Source organism: Mustelus asterias, unplaced genomic scaffold (genome assembly GCF_964213995.1).
Source record: "Mustelus asterias unplaced genomic scaffold, sMusAst1.hap1.1 HAP1_SCAFFOLD_2682, whole genome shotgun sequence".
Taxonomy (NCBI): Eukaryota; Metazoa; Chordata; class Chondrichthyes; order Carcharhiniformes; family Triakidae; genus Mustelus; species Mustelus asterias.
Window position 1 is genome coordinate 19,372 of NW_027592627.1, and position 20,629 is coordinate 40,000.

General features: G+C 56.3%; 1 protein-coding gene across 1 annotated transcript in view; it reads left to right on the forward strand.

Moving 5' to 3' along the window:
* The window catches only part of LOC144489930 (amyloid-beta A4 protein-like), a gene marked incomplete at its 3' end in the record, with an annotated part of 38,392 nt that extends 19,363 nt beyond the window's left edge, over window positions 1-19,029 (forward strand). Inside the window, exons 3-4 of the mRNA XM_078207752.1 lie at window positions 7,178-7,290; window positions 18,833-19,029. Coding sequence (XP_078063878.1) covers window positions 7,178-7,290; window positions 18,833-19,029 — 310 coding nt within the window. The remainder of the gene's footprint in view (window positions 1-7,177; window positions 7,291-18,832) is intronic.
* Window positions 19,030-20,629: the final 1,600 nt, after the last annotated feature.

Sequence of the window (20,629 nt, forward strand, 5' to 3'; positions counted from 1 at the left end):
CATACCCCAGTGAGAGTCAGTGTGTGTGGGACCCGTAACCCAGTGAGAGTCAGTGTGTGTGGAACCCGTACCCCAGTGAGAGTCAGTGTGTGTGGAACCCGTAACCCAGTGAGAGTCAGTGTGTGTGGAACCCGTACCCCAGTGAGAGTCAGTGTGTGTGGGACCCTACCCCAGTGAGAGTCAGTGTGTGTGGGACCCGTAACCCAGTGAGAGTCAGTGTGTGTGGAACCCGTACCCCAGTGAGAGTCAGTGTGTGTGGGACCCGTACCCCAGTGAGAGTCAGTGTGTGTGGGACCCGTACCCCAGTGAGACTCAGTGTGTGTGGGACCCGTACCCCAGTGAGAGTTAGTGTGTGTGGAACGCGTACCCCAGTGAGAGTCAGTGTGTGTGGGACCCGTACCCCAGTGAGAGTCAGTGTGTGTGGAACCCGTACCCCAGTGAGAGTCTCTGTGTATGGGACCCGTACCCCAGTGAGAGTCAGTGTGTGTGGGACCCGTACCCCAGTGAGAGTCAGTGTGTGTGGGACCCATACCCCAGTGAGAGTCAGTGTGTGTGGGACCCGTAACCCAGTGAGAGTCAGTGTGTGTGGAACCCGTACCCCAGTGAGAGTCAGTGTGTGTGGGACCCATACCCCAGTGAGAGTCAGTGTGTGTGGGACCCGTACCCCAGTGAGAGTCAGTGTGTGTGGGACCCGTACCCCAGTGAGAGTCAGTGTGTGTGGAACCCGTACCCCAGTGAGAGTCAGTGTGTGTGGAACCCGTACACCAGTGAGAGTCAGTGTGTGTGGAACCCGTACCCCAGTGAGAGTCAGTGTGTGTGGGACCCGTACCCCAGTGAGAGTCAGTGTGTGTGGAACCCGTACCCCAGTGAGAGTCTGTGTGTGTGGGACCCGTACCCCAGTGAGAGTCAGTGTGTGTGGGACCCGTACCCCAGTGAGAGTCAGTGTGTGTGGGACCCATACCCCAGTGAGAGTCAGTGTGTGTGGGACCCGTAACCCAGTGAGAGTCAGTGTGTGTGGAACCCGTACCCCAGTGAGAGTCAGTGTGTGTGGGACCCATACCCCAGTGAGAGTCAGTGTGTGTGGGACCCGTACCCCAGTGAGAGTCAGTGTGTGTGGGACCCGTACCCCAGTGAGAGTCAGTGTGTGTGGAACCCGTACCCCAGTGAGAGTCAGTGTGTGTGGAACCCGTACCCCAGTGAGAGTCAGTGTGTGTGGGACCCGTACCCCAGTGAGAGTCAGTGTGTGTGGAACCCGTACCCCAGTGAGAGTCAGTGTGTGTGGAACCCGTACCCCAGTGAGAGTCAGTGTGTGTGGAATCCGTACCCCAGTGAGAGTCAGAGTGTGTGGGACCCGTACCCCAGTGAGAGTCAGTGTGTGTGGAACCCGTACCCCAGTGAGAGTCTGTGTGTGTGGGACCCGTACCCCAGTGAGAGTCAGTACGTGTGGGACCCGTACCCCAGTGAGAGTCAGTGTGTGTGGGACCCATACCCCAGTGAGAGTCAGTGTGTGTGGGACCCGTAACACAGTGAGAGTCAGTGTGTGTGGAACCCGTACCCCAGTGAGAGTCAGTGTGTGTGGGACCCGTACCCCAGTGAGAGTCAGTGTGTGTGGGACCCATACCCCAGTGAGAGTCAGTGTGTGTGGAACCCGTACCCCAGTGAGAGTCAGTGTGTGTGGGACCCGTACGCCAGTGAGAGTCAGTACGTGTGGGATCCGTACCCCAGTGAGAGTCAGTGTGTGTGGGACCCTACCCCAGTGAGAGTCAGTGTGTGTGGGACCCGTAACCCAGTGAGAGTCAGTGTGTGTGGAACCCGTACCCCAGTGAGAGTCAGTGTGTGTGGAACCCGTACCCCAGTGAGAGTCAGTGTGTGTGGAACCCGTACCCCAGTGAGAGTCAGTGTGTGTGGGACCCGTACCCCAGTGAGAGTCAGTGTGTGTGGGACCCGTAACCCAGTGAGAGTCAGTGTGTGTGGGACCCGTACCCCAGTGAGAGTCAGTGTGTGTGGGACCCGTACCCCAGTGAGAGTCAGTACGTGTGGGACCCGTACCCCAGTGAGAGTCAGTGTGTGTGGGACCCATCCCCCAGTGAGAGTCAGTGTGTGTGGAATCCGTACCCCAGTGAGAGTCAGTGTGTGTGGGACCCGTACCCCAGTGAGAGTCAGTGTGTGTGGAACCCGTACCCCAGTGAGAGTCAGTGTGCGTGGGACCCGTACCCCAGTGAGAGTCAGTGTGTGTGGGACCCGTACCCCAGTGAGAGTCAGTGTGTGGGACCCGTACCCCAGTGAGAGTCAGTGTGTGTGGGACCCGTACCCCAGTGAGAGTCAGTGTGTGTGGGACCCGTACCCCAGTGAGAGTCAGTGTGTGTGGAACCCGTACCCCAGTGAGTGTCAGTGTGTGTGGAACCCGTACCCCAGTGAGAGTCAGTGTGTGGAACCCGTACCCCAGTGAGAGTCAGTGTGTGGAACCCGTACCCCAGTGAGAGTCAGTGTGTGTGGAACCCGTACCCCAGTGAGAGTCAGTGTGTGTGGAACCCGTACCCCAGTGAGAGTCAGTGTGTGGAACCCGTACCCCAGTGAGAGTCAGTGTGTGTGGAACCCGTACCCCAGTGAGAGTCAGTGTTTGTGGGACCCGTACCCCAGTGAGAGTCAGTGTGTGTGGAACCCGTACCCCGGTGAGAGTCAGTGTGTGTGGGATCCGTACCCCAGTGAGAGTCAGTGTGTGTGGAACCCGTACCCCAGTGAGAGTCAGTGTGTGTGGGACCCGTACCCCAGTGAGAGTCAGTGTGTGTGGGACCCGGACACCAGTGAGAGTCAGTGTGTGTGGAACCCGTACCCCAGTGAGAGTCAGAGTGTGTGGGATCCGTACCCCAGTGAGAGTCAGTGTGTGTGAAACCCGTACCCCAGTGAGAGTCAGAGTGTTTGGGACCCGTACCCCAGTGAGAGTCAGTGTGTGTGGAACCTTTACCCCAGTGAGAGTTAGTGTGTGTGGAACCCGTACCCCAGAGGGAGCCAGTGTGTGTGGGACCCGTACCCCAGTGAGAGTCAGTGTGTGTGGGACCCGTACCCCAGTGAGAGTCAGTGTGTGTGGAACCCGTACCCCAGTGAGAGTCAGTGTGTTTGGAACCCGTACCCCAGTGAGAGTCAGTGTGTGTGGAACCCGTACCCCAGTGAGAGTCAGTGTGTGTGGAACCCGTACCCCAGTGAGAGTCAGTGTGTGTGGGACCCGTACCCCAGTGAGAGTCAGTGTGTGTGGAACCCGTACCCCAGTGAGAGTCTGTGTGTGTGGGACCCGTACCCCAGTGAGAGTCAGTGTGTGTGGGACCCATACCCCAGTGAGAGTCAGTGTGTGTGGGACCCGTAACCCAGTGAGAGTCAGTGTGTGTGGAACCCGTACCCCAGTGAGAGTCAGTGTGTGTGGGACCCATACCCCAGTGAGAGTCAGTGTGTGTGGGACCCGTAACCCAGTGAGAGTCAGTGTGTGTGGATCCCGTACCCCAGTGAGAGTCAGTGTGTGTGGGACCCATACCCCAGTGAGAGTCAGTGTGTGTGGGACCCGTACCCCAGTGAGAGTCAGTGTGTGTGGGACCCGTACCCCAGTGAGAGTCAGTGTGTGTGGAACCCGTACCCCAGTGAGAGTCAGTGTGTGTGGAACCCGTACCCCAGTGAGAGTCAGTGTGTGTGGGACCCGTAACCCAGTGAGAGTCAGTGTGTGTGGGACCCGTACCCCAGTGAGAGTCAGTGTGTGTGGGACCCGTACCCCAGTGAGAGTCAGTACGTGTGGGACCCGTACCCCAGTGAGAGTCAGTGTGTGTGGAACCCGTACCCCAGTGAGAGTCAGTGTGTGTGGAACCCGTACCCCAGTGAGAGTCAGTGTGTGTGGGACCCGTACCCCAGTGAGAGTCAGTACGTGTGGGACCCGTACCCCAGTGAGAGTCAGTGTGTGTGGGACCCATCCCCCAGTGAGAGTCAGTGTGTGTGGAATCCGTACCCCAGTGAGAGTCAGTGTGTGTGGAACCCGTACCCCAGTGAGAGTCAGTGTGTGTGGAACCCGTACCCCAGTGAGAGTCAGTGTGCGTGAGACCCGTACCCCAGTGAGAGTCAGTGTGTGTGGGACCCGTACCCCAGTGAGAGTCAGTGTGTGGGACCCGTACCCCAGTGAGAGTCAGTGTGTGTGGGACCCGTACCCCAGTGAGAGTCAGTGTGTGTGGGACCCGTACCCCAGTGAGAGTCAGTGTGTGTGGAACCCGTACCCCAGTGAGTGTCTGTGTGTGTGGAACCCGTACCCCAGTGAGAGTCAGTGTGTGGAACCCGTACCCCAGTGAGAGTCAGTGTGTGGAACCCGTACCCCAGTGAGAGTCAGTGTGTGTGGAACCCGTACCCCAGTGAGAGTCAGTGTGTGTGGAACCCGTACCCCAGTGAGAGTCAGTGTGTGGAACCCGTACCCCAGTGAGAGTCAGTGTGTGTGGAACCCGTACCCCAGTGAGAGTCAGTGTTTGTGGGACCCGTACCCCGGTGAGAGTCAGTGTGTGTGGGATCCGTACCCCAGTGAGAGTCAGTGTGTGTGGAACCCGTACCCCAGTGAGAGTCAGTGTGTGTGGGACCCGCATCCCAGTGAGAGTCGGTGTGTGTGGGACCCATACCCCAGTGAGAGTCAGTGTGTGTGGAACCCGTACCCCAGTGAGAGTCAGTGTGTGTGGAACCCGTACCCCAGTGAGAGTCAGTGTGTGGGACCCGTACCCCAGTGAGAGTCAGTGTGTGTGGGACCCGTACCCCAGTGAGAGTCAGTGTGTGTGGGACCCCGACACCAGTGAGAGTCAGTGTGTGTGGAACCCGTACCCCAGTGAGAGTCAGTGTGTGTGGGACCCGGACACCAGTGAGAGTCAGTGTGTGTGGAACCCGTACCCCAGTGAGAGTCAGAGTGTGTGGGATCCGTACCCCAGTGAGAGTCAGTGTGTGTGGAACCTTTACCCCAGTGAGAGTCAGTGTGTGTGGAACCCGTACCCCAGAGGGAGCCAGTGTGTGTGGGACCCGTACCCCAGTGAGAGTCAGTGTGTGTGGGACCCGTACCCCACTGAGAGTCAGTGTGTGGAACCCACCCATACCCCAGTGAGAGTCAGTGTGTGTGGAACCCGTACCCCAGTGAGAGTCAGTGTGTGGGGAACCCGTACCCCACTGAGAGTCAGTGTGTGTGGAACCCGTACCCCAGTGAGAGTCAGTGTGTTTGGAACCCGTACCCCAGTGAGAGTCAGTGTGTGTGGGACCCGTACCCCAGTGAGAGTCAGTGTGTGTGGAACCCGTACCCCAGTGAGAGTCAGTGTGTGTGGAACCCGTACCCCAGCGAGAGTCAGTGTGTGTGGGACCCGTATCCCAGTGAGAGTCACTGTGTGTGGGACCCATACCCCAGTGAGAGTCAATGTGTGTGGGACCCGTACCCCAGTGAGAGTCACTGTGTGTGGGACCCGTATCCCAGTGAGAGTCACTGTGTGTGGGACCCATACCCCAGTGAGAAAGTGTTTGTAGTCGGTTGTTGGGTCTGTTGTTTGGTGGGTTTTTGGGTGGGTTGTTGGGTGGGTTGTTGGGTCGGTTGTTGGGTGGGTTTTTGGGTGGGTTTATCGGTGGGTTGTTGGGTGGGTTGTTGGGTGGCTTGTTGGGTGGGTTGTTGGGTGGGTTGTTGGGTGGGTTGTTGGTTGGGTTGTTGGGTGGGTTGTTGGGTGGGTGTTTGGGTGGGTTTTTTGGTGGGTGTTTGGGTGGGTTGTTGGGGGGGTGTTTGGGTGGGTTGTTGGGTGGGTTGTTGGGTGGGTGCTTGGGTGGGTTGTTGGGTGGGTTGTTGGGTGGGTTTTTGGGTGGATTGTTGGGTCGGTTGTTGGGTGGGTTGTTGGGTGGGTGTTTGCGTGGGTTGTTGGGTGGGTGTTTGTGTGTGTGTTTGGGTGGGTGTTTGGGTGGGTGTTTGGGTGGGTTGTTGGGTGGGTTGTTGGGTGGGTTGTTGGGTGGGTTGTTGGGTGGATATTTGGGTGGGTTGTTGGGTGGGTGTTTGAGTGGGTTGTTGGGTGGGTGTTTGGGTGGATTGTTAGGTGGGTTGTTGGGTCGGTGTTTGGGTGGGTTGTTGGGTGGGTGTTTGAGTGGGCTGTTGGGTGGGTTGTTGGGTGGGTTGTTGGGTGGGTGTTTGGGTGGGTTGTTGGGTCGGTGTTTGGGTGGATTGTTGGGTGGGTTGTTGGGTGGGTTGTTGGGTGGTTTGTTTGGAAAGGTTTCTCACTGATTTACTGATAAAACTCTCTCTCTCTCCTCCTGTGTCTTTGCTCCTCACTCCATTCCCCACCTTTCCCCCCGAACACTCTCTCCCTGTTCCTCTCCTCTCTGCCTCTCTCCCCCCCGCCGTCCTCTCTCATCCCTCTCTCTCTCTCCCCCTCTCCCCCTCTCTCCCCCCTCTCTCTTCCCTCTCTCTCCCCCCCTCTCTGGTTCCCTCTTTTGCTCTCTCTCTCCCTCCCCCTTTCCATCCCCCTCTCCGGCCCCCTCTCTCTCCTTCTCACTCTCTCTCTCCCACTCTCTCTCTCTCTCTCTACCTCTCTCTCCTCGTCACGCTTCCTCTCTCTCCACCTCGCTCCCTCTCTCTCCACCTCTCCCTCTCCCTCTCTCTCACTCGCTCCCTCTGTCTCTCCCTCTCTCTCTCTTTCACCCCCTCCCTCTCTCTGTCTTCCTCTCCCTCTCTCCCTCCCTCTCTTTCCCCTCTCTCCCTTCCTCTCTCCCTCTCTCTCTCTCCCTCCCTCCCCTCCCTTGCTTTCTCTCTCCCTCCCTCACTCCCTCTCTCCCTCCCTCCCTTTCTCTCTCTCCCTCCCTCCCTCACTCCCTCTCTCAACCCTCCCTCCCCTCCCTCTCTCTCCCTCCCTCTCTCCCTCGCTCCCTCCCTGCCTTTCCCTCCCTCACTCTCTCCCTCCCTCCCTCGTGCCCTCTCCCCCTCTCCCCCCTTCTTGCTCCCTCTCTCCCTCCCTCCCACTCCCTCCCTCCCTCTCTCCCTCCCTCTCTCCCTGCCTCTCCCTCCCTCCCTCCCTCTCTCCCTCCCTCTCTCCTTCCCTCTGTCCCTCCCTCTCTCCCTCCCTCTCCCTCCCTCTCTCCCCGTCTCCCTCCCTCCCTCTCTCCCCGTCTCCCTCCCTCCCTCGCTCCGTCGCTCCCTCTCTCTCAGTCGGAGAGTTTGTCAGCGATGCGCTCCTGGTCCCCGATCGGTGTAAGTTCCTGCACCAGGAGAAGATGGACATTTGTGAGAGTCACATTTACTGGCACAGAGTGGCCAAAGAGGTGAGAGGTCACTGACTGACCAATCAGCACTGACCGACCCCACACTGACCGACCCCACACTGACCAATCCGCACTGACCAATCCGCACTGACCGACCCCACACTGACCAATCCACACTGACCAAACCACACTGACCAATCCGCACTGACCAATCCACACTGACCACCTCCACGCTGACCAATCCACACTGACCAATCCGCACTGACCGACCCCACACTGACCAATCCGCACTGACCAATCCGCACTGACCGACCCCACACTGACCAATCCACACTGACCAAACCACACTGACCAATCCGCACTGACCAATCCACACTGACCACCTCCACGCTGACCAATCCACACTGACCAACCCACACTGACCAATCCACACTGACCAAACCACACTGACCAAACCACACTGACCAATCCACACTAACCAAACCACACTGACAAATCCGCACTGACCAATCCACACTGACCAATCCACACTGACCGCCTCCACGCTGACCAATCCGCACTGACCAACCCACACTGACCAATCCGCACTGACCAATCCACACTGACCAATCCACACTGACCAATCCACACTGACCAATCCACACTGACCAATCCGCACTGACTGACTCCACGCTGACCAATCCGCACTGACCGCCTCCGCACTGACCGCCTCCACACTGACCAATCCACACTGACCAATCCACACTGACCATCCCCACACTGACCAATCCACACTGACCAATCCACACTGACCGTCCTCACACTGACCAATCCACACTGACCAATCCACACTGACCAATCCGCACTGACTGACCCCACGCTGACCAATCCGCACTGACCGCCTCCGCACTGACCACCTCCACACTGACCAATCCACACTGACCAATCCACACTGACAAATCCGCACTGACCAATCCGCACTGACCAATCCGCACTGACCAATCCACACTGACTAATCCACACTGACTGACCCCACACTGACCAATCCACACTGACCAATCCACACTGACCAATCTGCACTGACCAATCCACACTGACCAATCCACACTGACCAATCCACACTGACCAATCCACACTGACCAATCCGCACTGACCAATCCGCACTGACCAATCCACACTGACCGTCCTCACACTGACCAATCCACACTGACCAATCCACACTGACCAATCCACACTGACCAATCCGCACTGACCAATCCGCACTGACCAACCCACACTGACCAATCCGCACTGACCAATCCGCACTGACCAATCCGCACTGACCAATCCACACTGACCAATCCACACTGACCGTCCCCACACTGACCAATCCGCACTGACCAATCCGCACTGACCAATCCACACTGACCAATCCACACTGACCAATCCACACTGACCAATCCACACTGACCGTCCCCACACTGACCAATCCACACTGACCAACCCACACTGACCAATCCACACTGACCAATCCACACTGACCAATCCACACTGACCAATCCGCACTGACCAATCCACACTGACCAATCCGCACTGACCAATCCACACTGACCAACCCACACTGACCAATCCGCACTGACCAATCCGCACTGACCAATCCACACTGACCAATCCGCACTGACCAATCCGCACTGACCAACCCCACACTGACCAATCCGCACTGACCAATCCACACTGACCAATCCACACTGACCAATCCACACTGACCAATCCGCACTGACCAATCCGCACTGACCAATCCACACTGACCAATCCACACTGACCAATCCGCACTGACCAATCCACACTGACCAATCCGCACTGACCAATCCACACTGACCGACCCCACACTGACCAATCCACACTGACCAAACCACACTGACCAATCCGCACTGACCAATCCACACTGACCACCTCCACGCTGACCAATCCACACTGACCAATCCGCACTGACCGACCCCACACTGACCAATCCGCACTGACCAATCCGCACTGACCGACCCCACACTGACCAATCCACACTGACCAAACCGCACTGACCAATCCACACTGACCACCTCCACGCTGACCAATCCACACTGACCAACCCACACTGACCAATCCACACTGACCAAACCACACTGACCAAACCACACTGACCAATCCACACTAACCAAACCACACTGACAAATCCGCACTGACCAATCCGCACTGACCAATCCACACTGACCGCCTCCACGCTGACCAATCCGCACTGACCAACCCACACTGACCAATCCGCACTGACCAATCCACACTGACCAATCCACACTGACCAATCCACACTGACCAATCCACACTGACCAATCCGCACTGACTGACTCCACGCTGACCAATCCGCACTGACCGCCTCCGCACTGACCGCCTCCACACTGACCAATCCACACTGACCAATCCACACTGACCATCCCCACACTGACCAATCCACACTGACCAATCCACACTGACCGTCCTCACACTGACCAATCCACACTGACCAATCCACACTGACCAATCCGCACTGACTGACCCCACGCTGACCAATCCGCACTGACCGCCTCCGCACTGACCACCTCCACACTGACCAATCCACACTGACCAATCCACACTGACAAATCCGCACTGACCAATCCGCACTGACCAATCCGCACTGACCAATCCACACTGACTAATCCACACTGACTGACCCCACACTGACCAATCCACACTGACCAATCCACACTGACCAATCTGCACTGACCAATCCACACTGACCAATCCACACTGACCAATCCACACTGACCAATCCACACTGACCAATCCGCACTGACCAATCCGCACTGACCAATCCACACTGACCGTCCTCACACTGACCAATCCACACTGACCAATCCACACTGACCAATCCACACTGACCAATCCGCACTGACCAATCCGCACTGACCAACCCACACTGACCAATCCGCACTGACCAATCCGCACTGACCAATCCGCACTGACCAATCCACACTGACCAATCCACACTGACCAATCCACACTGACCGTCCCCACACTGACCAATCCGCACTGACCAATCCGCACTGACCAATCCACACTGACCAATCCACACTGACCAATCCACACTGACCAATCCACACTGACCGTCCCCACACTGACCAATCCACACTGACCAACCCACACTGACCAATCCACACTGACCAATCCACACTGACCAATCCACACTGACCAATCCGCACTGACCAATCCACACTGACCAATCCGCACTGACCAATCCACACTGACCAACCCACACTGACCAATCCGCACTGACCAATCCGCACTGACCAATCCACACTGACCAATCCGCACTGACCAATCCGCACTGACCAACCCCACACTGACCAATCCGCACTGACCAATCCACACTGACCAATCCACACTGACCAATCCACACTGACCAATCCGCACTGACCAATCCGCACTGACCAATCCACACTGACCAATCCACACTGACCAATCCGCACTGACCAATCCACACTGACCAATCCGCACTGACCAATCCACACTGACCAATCCGCACTGACCAATCCACACTGACCAATCCGCACTGACCAACCCACACTGACCAATCCACACTGACCAATCCACACTGACCAATCCACACTGACCAATCCACACTGACCAATCCACACTGACCAACCCCACACTGACCAATCCACACTGACCAATCTGCACTGACCGTCCCCACACTGACCAATCCGCACTGACCAATCCACACTGACCAATCCACACTGACCAATCCACACTGACCAATCCACACTGACCAATCCGCACTGACCAATCCGCACTGACCGTCCCCACACTGACCAATCCACACTGACCAATCCACACTGACCAATCCACACTGACCGTCCCCACACTGACCAATCCACACTGACCAATCCGCACTGACCAATCCACACTGACCAATCCGCACTGACCAATCCGCACTGACCAATCCACACTGACCAATCCACGCTGACCAATCCGCACTGACCAATCCACACTGACCGTCCCCACACTGACCAATCCACACTGACCAATCCACACTGACCAATCCACGCTGACCAATCCGCACTGACCAATCCACACTGACCGTCCCCACACTGACCAATCCACACTGACCAATCCACACTGACCAATCCACACTGACCAATCCACACTGACCGTCCTCACACTGACCGTCCTCACACTGACCAATCCACACTGACCGTCCCCACACTGACCAATCCGCACTGACCAATCCGCACTGACCAATCCACACTGACCAATCCACACTGACCAATCCGCACTGACCAATCCACACTGACCAATCCACACTGACCGTCCCCACACTGACCAATCCACACTGACCAATCCGCACTGACCAATCCGCACTGACCAATCCGCACTGACCAATCCACACTGACCAATCCGCACTGACCGTCCTCACACTGACCAATCCACACTGACCAATCCACACTGACCGTCCCCACACTGACCAATCCACACTGACCAATCCACACTGACCAATCCACACTGCCCAATCCGCACTGACCGTCCTCACACTGACCAATCCACACTGACCAATCCACACTGACCGTCCCCACACTGACCAATCCACACTGACCAATCCACACTGACCAATCCGCACTGACCAATCCACACTGACCGTCCCCACACTGACCAATCCACACTGACCAATCGACACTGACCAATCCGCACTGACCGTCCCCACACTGACCAATCCACACTGACCAATCCACACTGACCGTCCTCACACTGACCAATCCACACTGACCAATCCACACTGACCAATCCACACTGACCAATCCGCACTGACCAATCCACACTGACCAATCCACACTGACCGTCCCCACACTGACCAATCCACACTGACCAATCCATACTGACCAATCCGCACTGACCAATCCGCACTGACCAATCCGCACTGACCAATCCACACTGACCAATCCGCACTGACCGTCCTCACACTGACCGTCCCCACACTGACCAATCCGCACTGACCAATCCACACTGACCAATCCACACTGACCAATCCACACTGACCAATCCACACTGACCAATCCGCACTGACCGTCCTCACACTGACCAATCCACACTGACCAATCCACACTGACCGTCCCCACACTGACCAATCCACACTGACCAATCCACACTGACCAATCCGCACTGACCAATCCACACTGACCGTCCCCACACTGACCAATCCACACTGACCAATCGACACTGACCAATCCGCACTGACCGTCCCCACACTGACCAATCCACACTGACCAATCCACACTGACCAATCCACACTGACCGTCCCCACACTGACCAATCCGCACTGACCAATCCACACTGACCAATCCACACTGACCAATCCACACTGACCGTCCTCACACTGACCAATCCACACTGACCAATCCACACTGACCGTCCTCACACTGACCAATCCGCACTGACCAATCCACACTGACCGTCCTCACACTGACCAATCCACACTGACCAATCCACACTGACCGTCCTCACACTGACCAATCCACACTGACCAATCCACACTGACCAATCCACACTGACCGTCCTCACACTGACCAATCCACACTGACCAATCCACACTGACCAATCCACACTGACCAATCCACACTGACCAATCCACACTGACCGTCCTCACACTGACCAATCCACACTGACCAACCCACACTGACCAATCCACACTGACCGTCCTCACACTGACCAATCCGCACTGACCAATCCACACTGACCAATCCACACTGACCAATCCACACTGACCAATCCACACTGACCAATCCACACTGACCGTCCTCACACTGACCAATCCGCACTGACCAATCCACACTGACCAATCCACACTGACCAATCCGCACTGACCAATCCACACTGACCAATCCACACTGACCAATCCACACTGACCAATCCGCACTGACCGTCCTCACACTGACCAATCCGCACTGACCAATCCACACTGACCAATCCACACTGACCAATCCGCACTGACCAATCCACACTGACCAATCCACACTGACCAATCCACACTGACCAATCCGCACTGACCAATCCGCACTGACCAATCCACACTGACCGTCCCCACACTGACCAATCCACACTGACCAATCCACACTGACCAATCCACACTGACCAATCCACACTGACCAATCCACACTGACCGTCCCCACACTGACCAATCCGCACTGACCAATCCGCACTGACCAATCCACACTAACCAATCCGCACTGACCGTCCCCACACTGACCAATCCGCACTGACCAATCCACACTGACCAATCCACACTGACCGTCCCCACACTGACCAATCCACACTGACCAATCCACACTGACCAATCCACACTGACCAATCCACACTGACCGTCCCCACACTGACCAATCCGCACTGACCAATCCACACTGACCAATCCACACTGACCGTCCTCACACTGACCAATCCACACTGACCAATCCACACTGACCGTCCTCACACTGACCAATCCACACTGACCAATCCACACTGACCGTCCCCACACTGACCAATCCGCACTGACCAATCCGCACTGACCAATCCACACTGACCAATCCGCACTGACCAATCCACACTGACCAATCCACACTGACCAATCCACACTGACCAATCCACACTGACCGTCCCCACACTGACCAATCCGCACTGACCAATCCACACTGACCAATCCACACTGACCAATCCACACTGACCAATCCACACTGACCGTCCCCACACTGACCAATCCGCACTGACCAACCCAAAACTGACGAATCCACACTGACCAATCCACACTGACCGTCCCCACACTGACCGTCCTCACACTGACCAATCCACGCTGACCAATCCACACTGACCAATCCACACTGACCGACCCCACACTGACTGTCCCCACACTGACCAATCCACACTGACCAATCCACGCTGACCAATCCACACTGACCAATCCACACTGACCAATCCACACTGACCAATCCACACTGACCGTCCCCACACTGACCAATCCACACTGACCAACCCACACTGACCGCCTCCACGCTGACCAATCCGCACTGACCAATCCACACTGACCAATCCACACTGACCGTCCCCACACTGACCAATCCACACTGACCAATCCGCACTGACCAATCCGCACTGACCAATCCACACTGACCAATCCACACTGACCGTCCCCACACTGACCAATCCGCACTGACCAATCCGCACTGACCAATCCGCACTGACCAATCCACACTGACCAATCCGCACTGACCAACCCCACACTGACCAATCCGCACTGACCAATCCACACTGACCAATCCACACTGACCGTCCCCACACTGACCAATCCGCACTGACCAATCCGCACTGACCAATCCACACTGACCAATCCGCACTGACCAATCCGCACTGACCAATCCACACTGACCAATCCACACTGACCGTCCCCACACTGACCAATCCGCACTGACCAATCCACACTGACCAATCCGCACTCACCAATCCGCACTCACCAATCCGCACTGACCAATCCGCACTGACCAATCCACACTGACCAATCCACACTGACCAATCCACACTGACCAATCCGCACTGACTAATCCGCACTGACCAATCCACACTGACCAACCCCACACTGACCAATCCACACTGACCAATCCGCGCTGACCAATCAGCACTGACCAATCCGCACTCACCAATCCGCACTGACCAATCCACACTGACCAATCCACACTGACCGTCCCCACACTGACCAATCCACACTGACCAATCCACACTGACCAATCCGCACTGACCAATCCACACTGACCGTCCCCACACTGACCAATCCACACTGACCAATCGACACTGACCAATCCGCACTGACCGTCCCCACACTGACCAATCCACACTGACCAATCCACACTGACCAATCCACACTGACCGTCCTCACACTGACCAATCCACACTGACCAATCCACACTGACCAATCCACACTGACCAATCCGCACTGACCAATCCACACTGACCAATCCACACTGACCGTCCCCATACTGACCAATCCACACTGACCAATCCGCACTGACCAATCCGCACTGACCAATCCGCACTGACCAATCCACACTGACCAATCCGCACTGACCGTCCCCACACTGACCGTCCCCACACTGACCAATCCGCACTGACCAATCCACACTGACCAATCCACACTGACCAATCCACACTGACCGTCCCCACACTGACCAATCCACACTGACCAATCCACACGGACCAATCCGCACTGACCGTCCTCACACTGACCAATCCACACTGACCAATCCACACTGACCGTCCCCACACTGACCAATCCACACTGACCAATCCACACTGACCAATCCGCACTGACCAATCCACACTGACCGTCCCCACACTGACCAATCCACACTGACCAATCGACACTGACCAATCCGCACTGACCGTCCCCACACTGACCAATCCACACTGACCAATCCACACTGACCAATCCACACTGACCGTCCCCACACTGACCAATCCGCACTGACCAATCCACACTGACCAATCCACACTGACCAATCCACACTGACCGTCCTCACACTGACCAATCCACACTGACCAATCCACACTGACCGTCCTCACACTGACCAATCCGCACTGACCAATCCACACTGACCGTCCTCACACTGACCAATCCACACTGACCAATCCACACTGACCGTCCTCACACTGACCAATCCACACTGACCAATCCACACTGACCAATCCACACTGACCGTCCTCACACTGACCAATTCACACTGACCAATCTACACTGACCAATCCACACAGACCAATCCACACTGACCAATCCACACTGACCGTCCTCACACTGACCAATCCACACTGACCAACCCACACTGACCAATCCACACTGACCGTCCTCACACTGACCAATCCACACTGACCAATCCACACTGACCAATCCACACTGACCAATCCACACTGACCGTCCTCACACTGACCAATCCGCACTGACCAATCCACACTGACCAATCCACACTGACCAATCCGCACTGACCAATCCGCACTGACCAATCCACACTGACCAATCCACACTGACCAATCCACACTGACCAATCCGCACTGACCGTCCTCACACTGACCAATCCACACTGACCAATCCACACTGACCAATCCACACTGACCAATCCACACTGACCAATCCGCACTGACCAATCCGCACTGACCAATCCGCACTGACCAATCCGCACTGACCAATCCACACTGACCGTCCCCACACTGACCAATCCACACTGACCAATCCACACTGACCAATCCGCACTGACCAATCCACACTGACCAATCCACTCTGACCGTCCCCACACTGACCAATCCGCACTGACCAATCCGCACTGACCAATCCACACTGACCAATCCGCACTGACCGTCCCCACACTGACCAATCCGCACTGACCAATCCACACTGACCAATCCACACTGACCGTCCCCACACTGACCAATCCACACTGACCAATCCACACTGACCAATCCACACTGACCAATCCACACTGACCGTCCCCACACTGACCAATCCGCACTGACCAATCCACACTGACCAATCCACACTGACCGTCCTCACACTGACCAATCCACACTGACCAATCCACACTGACCGTCCTCACACTGACCAATCCACACTGACCAATCCACACTGACTAATCCACACTGACCGTCCCCACACTGACCAATCCGCACTGACCAATCCGCACTGACCAATCCACACTGACCAATCCGCACTGACCAATCCACACTGACCAATCCACACTGACCAATCCACACTGACCAATCCGCACTGACCAATCCACACTGACCAATCCGCACTGACCAATCCACACTGACCAATCCACACTGACCAATCCACACTGACCAATCCACACTGACCGTCCCCACACTGACCAATCCGCACTGACCAATCCACACTGACCAATCCACACTGACCAATCCACACTGACCAATCCACACTGACCGTCCCCACACTGACCAATCCGCACTGACCAACCCAAAACTGACGAATCCACACTGACCAATCCACACTGACCGTCCCCACACTGACCGTCCTCACACTGACCAATCCACGCTGACCAATCCACACTGACCAATCCACACTGACTGACCCCACACTGACTGTCCCCACACTGACCAATCCACACTGACCAATCCACGCTGACCAATCCACACTGACCAATCCACACTGACCAATCCACACTGACCAATCCACACTGACCAATCCACACTGACCGTCCCCACACTGACCAATCCACACTGACCAACCCACACTGACCGCCTCCACGCTGACCAATCCGCACTGACTAATCCGCACTGACCAATCCACACTGACCAATCCACACTGACCGTCCCCACACTGACCAATCCACACTGACCAATCCGCACTGACCAATCCGCACTGACCAATCCACACTGACCAATCCACACTGACCAATCCGCACTGACCAATCCGCACTGACCAATCCGCACTGACCAATCCACACTGACCAATCCGCACTGACCAACCCCACACTGACCAATCCACACTGACCAATCCACACTGACCAATCCACACTGACCGTCCCCACACTGACCAATCCGCACTGACCAATCCGCACTGACCAATCCGCACTGACCAATCCGCACTGACCAATCCGCACTGACCAATCCGCACTGACCAATCCGCACTGACCAATCCACACTGACCGTCCCCACACTGACCAATCCGCACTGACCAATCCACACTGACCAATCCGCACTCACCAATCCGCACTGACCAATCCGCACTGACCAATCCACACTGACCAATCCACACTGACCAATCCACACTGACCAATCCGCACTGACCAATCCACACTGACCAACCCCACACTGACCAATCCACACTGACCAATCCGCGCTGACCAATCAGCACTGACCAATCCGCACTCACCAATCCGCACTGACCAATCCGCACTGACCAATCCACACTGACCGTCCCCACTCTGACCAGTCCACACTGACCAACCCACACTGACCGCCTCCACGCTGACCAATCCGCACTGACCAATCCACACTGACCAATCCACACTGACCAATCCGCACTGACCAATCCACACTGACCAATCCGCACTGACCAATCCGCACTGACCAATCCACACTGACCGTCCCCACACTGACCAATCCACACTGACCAATCCACACTGACCAATCCGCACTGACCAATCCGCACTGACCAATCCACACTGACCGTCCTCACACTGACCAATCCACACTGACCGACCCCACACTGACCAATCCACACTGACCAATCCACACTGACCAATCCACACTGACCGACCCCACACTGACCAATCCACACTGACCAATCCATGCTGACCAATCCATTCTGACCAATCCCCAAGAATGCCCCTCAATTCCTAGTCTAGCCGCTCCTCTATCCGGGTCTAGACGCCCCTTGATACCTCGTCTGGACTCCCCCGGGCCTGGCTCCCTGGAGGAATCCAGCCTGGGTCCTTCCTGTTGCTTGGAGCTGTCGTCCACACTGGGTGAGGGGATGGGGATGGGGGAGAGTGGGGGGGGGGTTAGAATCTGGTCAACGTCGCTCGGTGCCATGACCCTGATGCTGACCTTTGACCCTCTGATTGTCCAGGCCTGCACAGCGGAGACGCTGGATCTACACAGTTACGGGATGTTAGTGCCGTGTCGAGTGGACCGTTTCCGTGGTGTGGAGTATGTCTGCTGCCCCTCACGTTTCCAGGGCGTGAGGCTGGAGGATGAGATAGTCCCAGCCGAGAAGGAGGAGGAGGAGGAGGAGGAGGAGGAGGAGGACAACAAGCCCGAGGACAGGTACGAGGCACTGGGGGGCGTGGGGAAGTGGTGTCAATTCACTGGGTTGATTGGTCAGAGGATAGTGGGCAGGGGGTCTCCTCTGGGACTCGCTGGACTGATGACCTTGTCTTGATTATCAGTGTCCCCTGGTGACAGACCCGTGACCTCTCCCAGGAAATTGCGAGCTTTGCAATTCTCCGCTCAGAACTTTTGGCTTGCAGCAGTGAGGTCTTCTGGGGGGTTTTTCAAAATAGCCCACAGCTCAACTTTGATAAGTAAAATGCAGAGGTGAGGTTAAGACCATTTTGCCCGAGGCATCTCTCTCTCTCTCTGTCTCGCTCTCTCTCGCTCTCTCGCTCTCTCTCACCCTCTTGCTCTCTCTCACTCTCTCGCTCTCTCTCTCTCGCTGCCTCGCTGCCTTGCTCTCTCTCTCTCTGTCTCGCTCTCTCTCGCTCTCTCTCGCCCTCTCGCTCTCTCTCACTCTCTCACTCTCTCTCGCTGCCTCGCTGCCTTGCTCTCTCGCTCTCTCGCTCGCTCTCCCTCGCTCTCTCACTCTTTCTTGCTCTCTCACTCTCTCTTTCTCTCTCTCGCTGCCTCACTCCCTCGCTCCCTTGCTCTCTCGCTCGCTCTCTCTTGCTCTCTCGCTCTCTTTTGTTCTCTCACTGTCTCGCTCGCTCTCGCGCACTTGCTCTTTCGCTCTCTCTCGCTCTCTCGCTCTCTCTCTCTATCTCGCGCTCTCTCGCTTTCTCTCTCTCTCGCTCTCTCTCTCTCACTCTCTCTCACTCCCGCTCGCTCTGTCCCTCTCTCTCTCACTCTCTCTCGCTCTCTCTCTCTCACACGCTCTCTCTCGCTCTCTCTCGCTCTCTCGCTCTCTCGCTCTCTCTCTCTCGCTCTCTCTCTCTCCCTCTCTCTCACTCTCTCGCTCTCGCACTCGCTCTCTCTCTCACGCTCTCTCTCGCTCTCTCACTCTCTCGCTCTCTCGCTCTCTCTCACTCGCTCTCTCGCTCTCTCTCGCACTCACTCTCTCTCGCTCTCTCTCTCTCTCTCTCTCGCTCTCTCTCAGTTGTCCTCTCTCGCACTATCTCTCTCTCGCTCTCTCTCTCTCTCTCTCTCGCTCTCTCTCAGTTGTCCTCTCTCGCACTATCTCTCTCTCTCTCTCGCTCTCTCTCTCTCTCACGCTCTCTCTCTAACTCTCTCTCTCGCTCTCTCTCTCTCTTTCTCGCTCTCTTTCTCTCGCTCTCTCCCTCTCTCTCTCACTCTCCCGCTCTCTCTCCCTCTCGCTCTCTCTCTTTTGTGCTCTCTCTCTCACTCTCTCTCCCTCTCGCTCGACCTCTCGCTCTCGCTCTACCTCTCGCTCTCGCTCTACCTCCCTCTCTCTCTCTCGCTCTCTCTCTCTCTCACGCTCTCTCACTCTTGCTCTCTCCCTCTCACTCTCTCGCTCCCACTCTCTTGCTCTTTCGCTCTCTCTCACTCTCTCTCGCTCTCTCTCTCGCTCTCTCTCTCTCTTGCTCTCGCTCTCTCGCTCTCGCTCTCTCTCTCTCGCTCTCTCTCGCCCTCTCTTGCTCTCACTCTCACGCTCTCTCTCGCTCTCTCTCTCTCGCTCTCACTCTCACTCTCT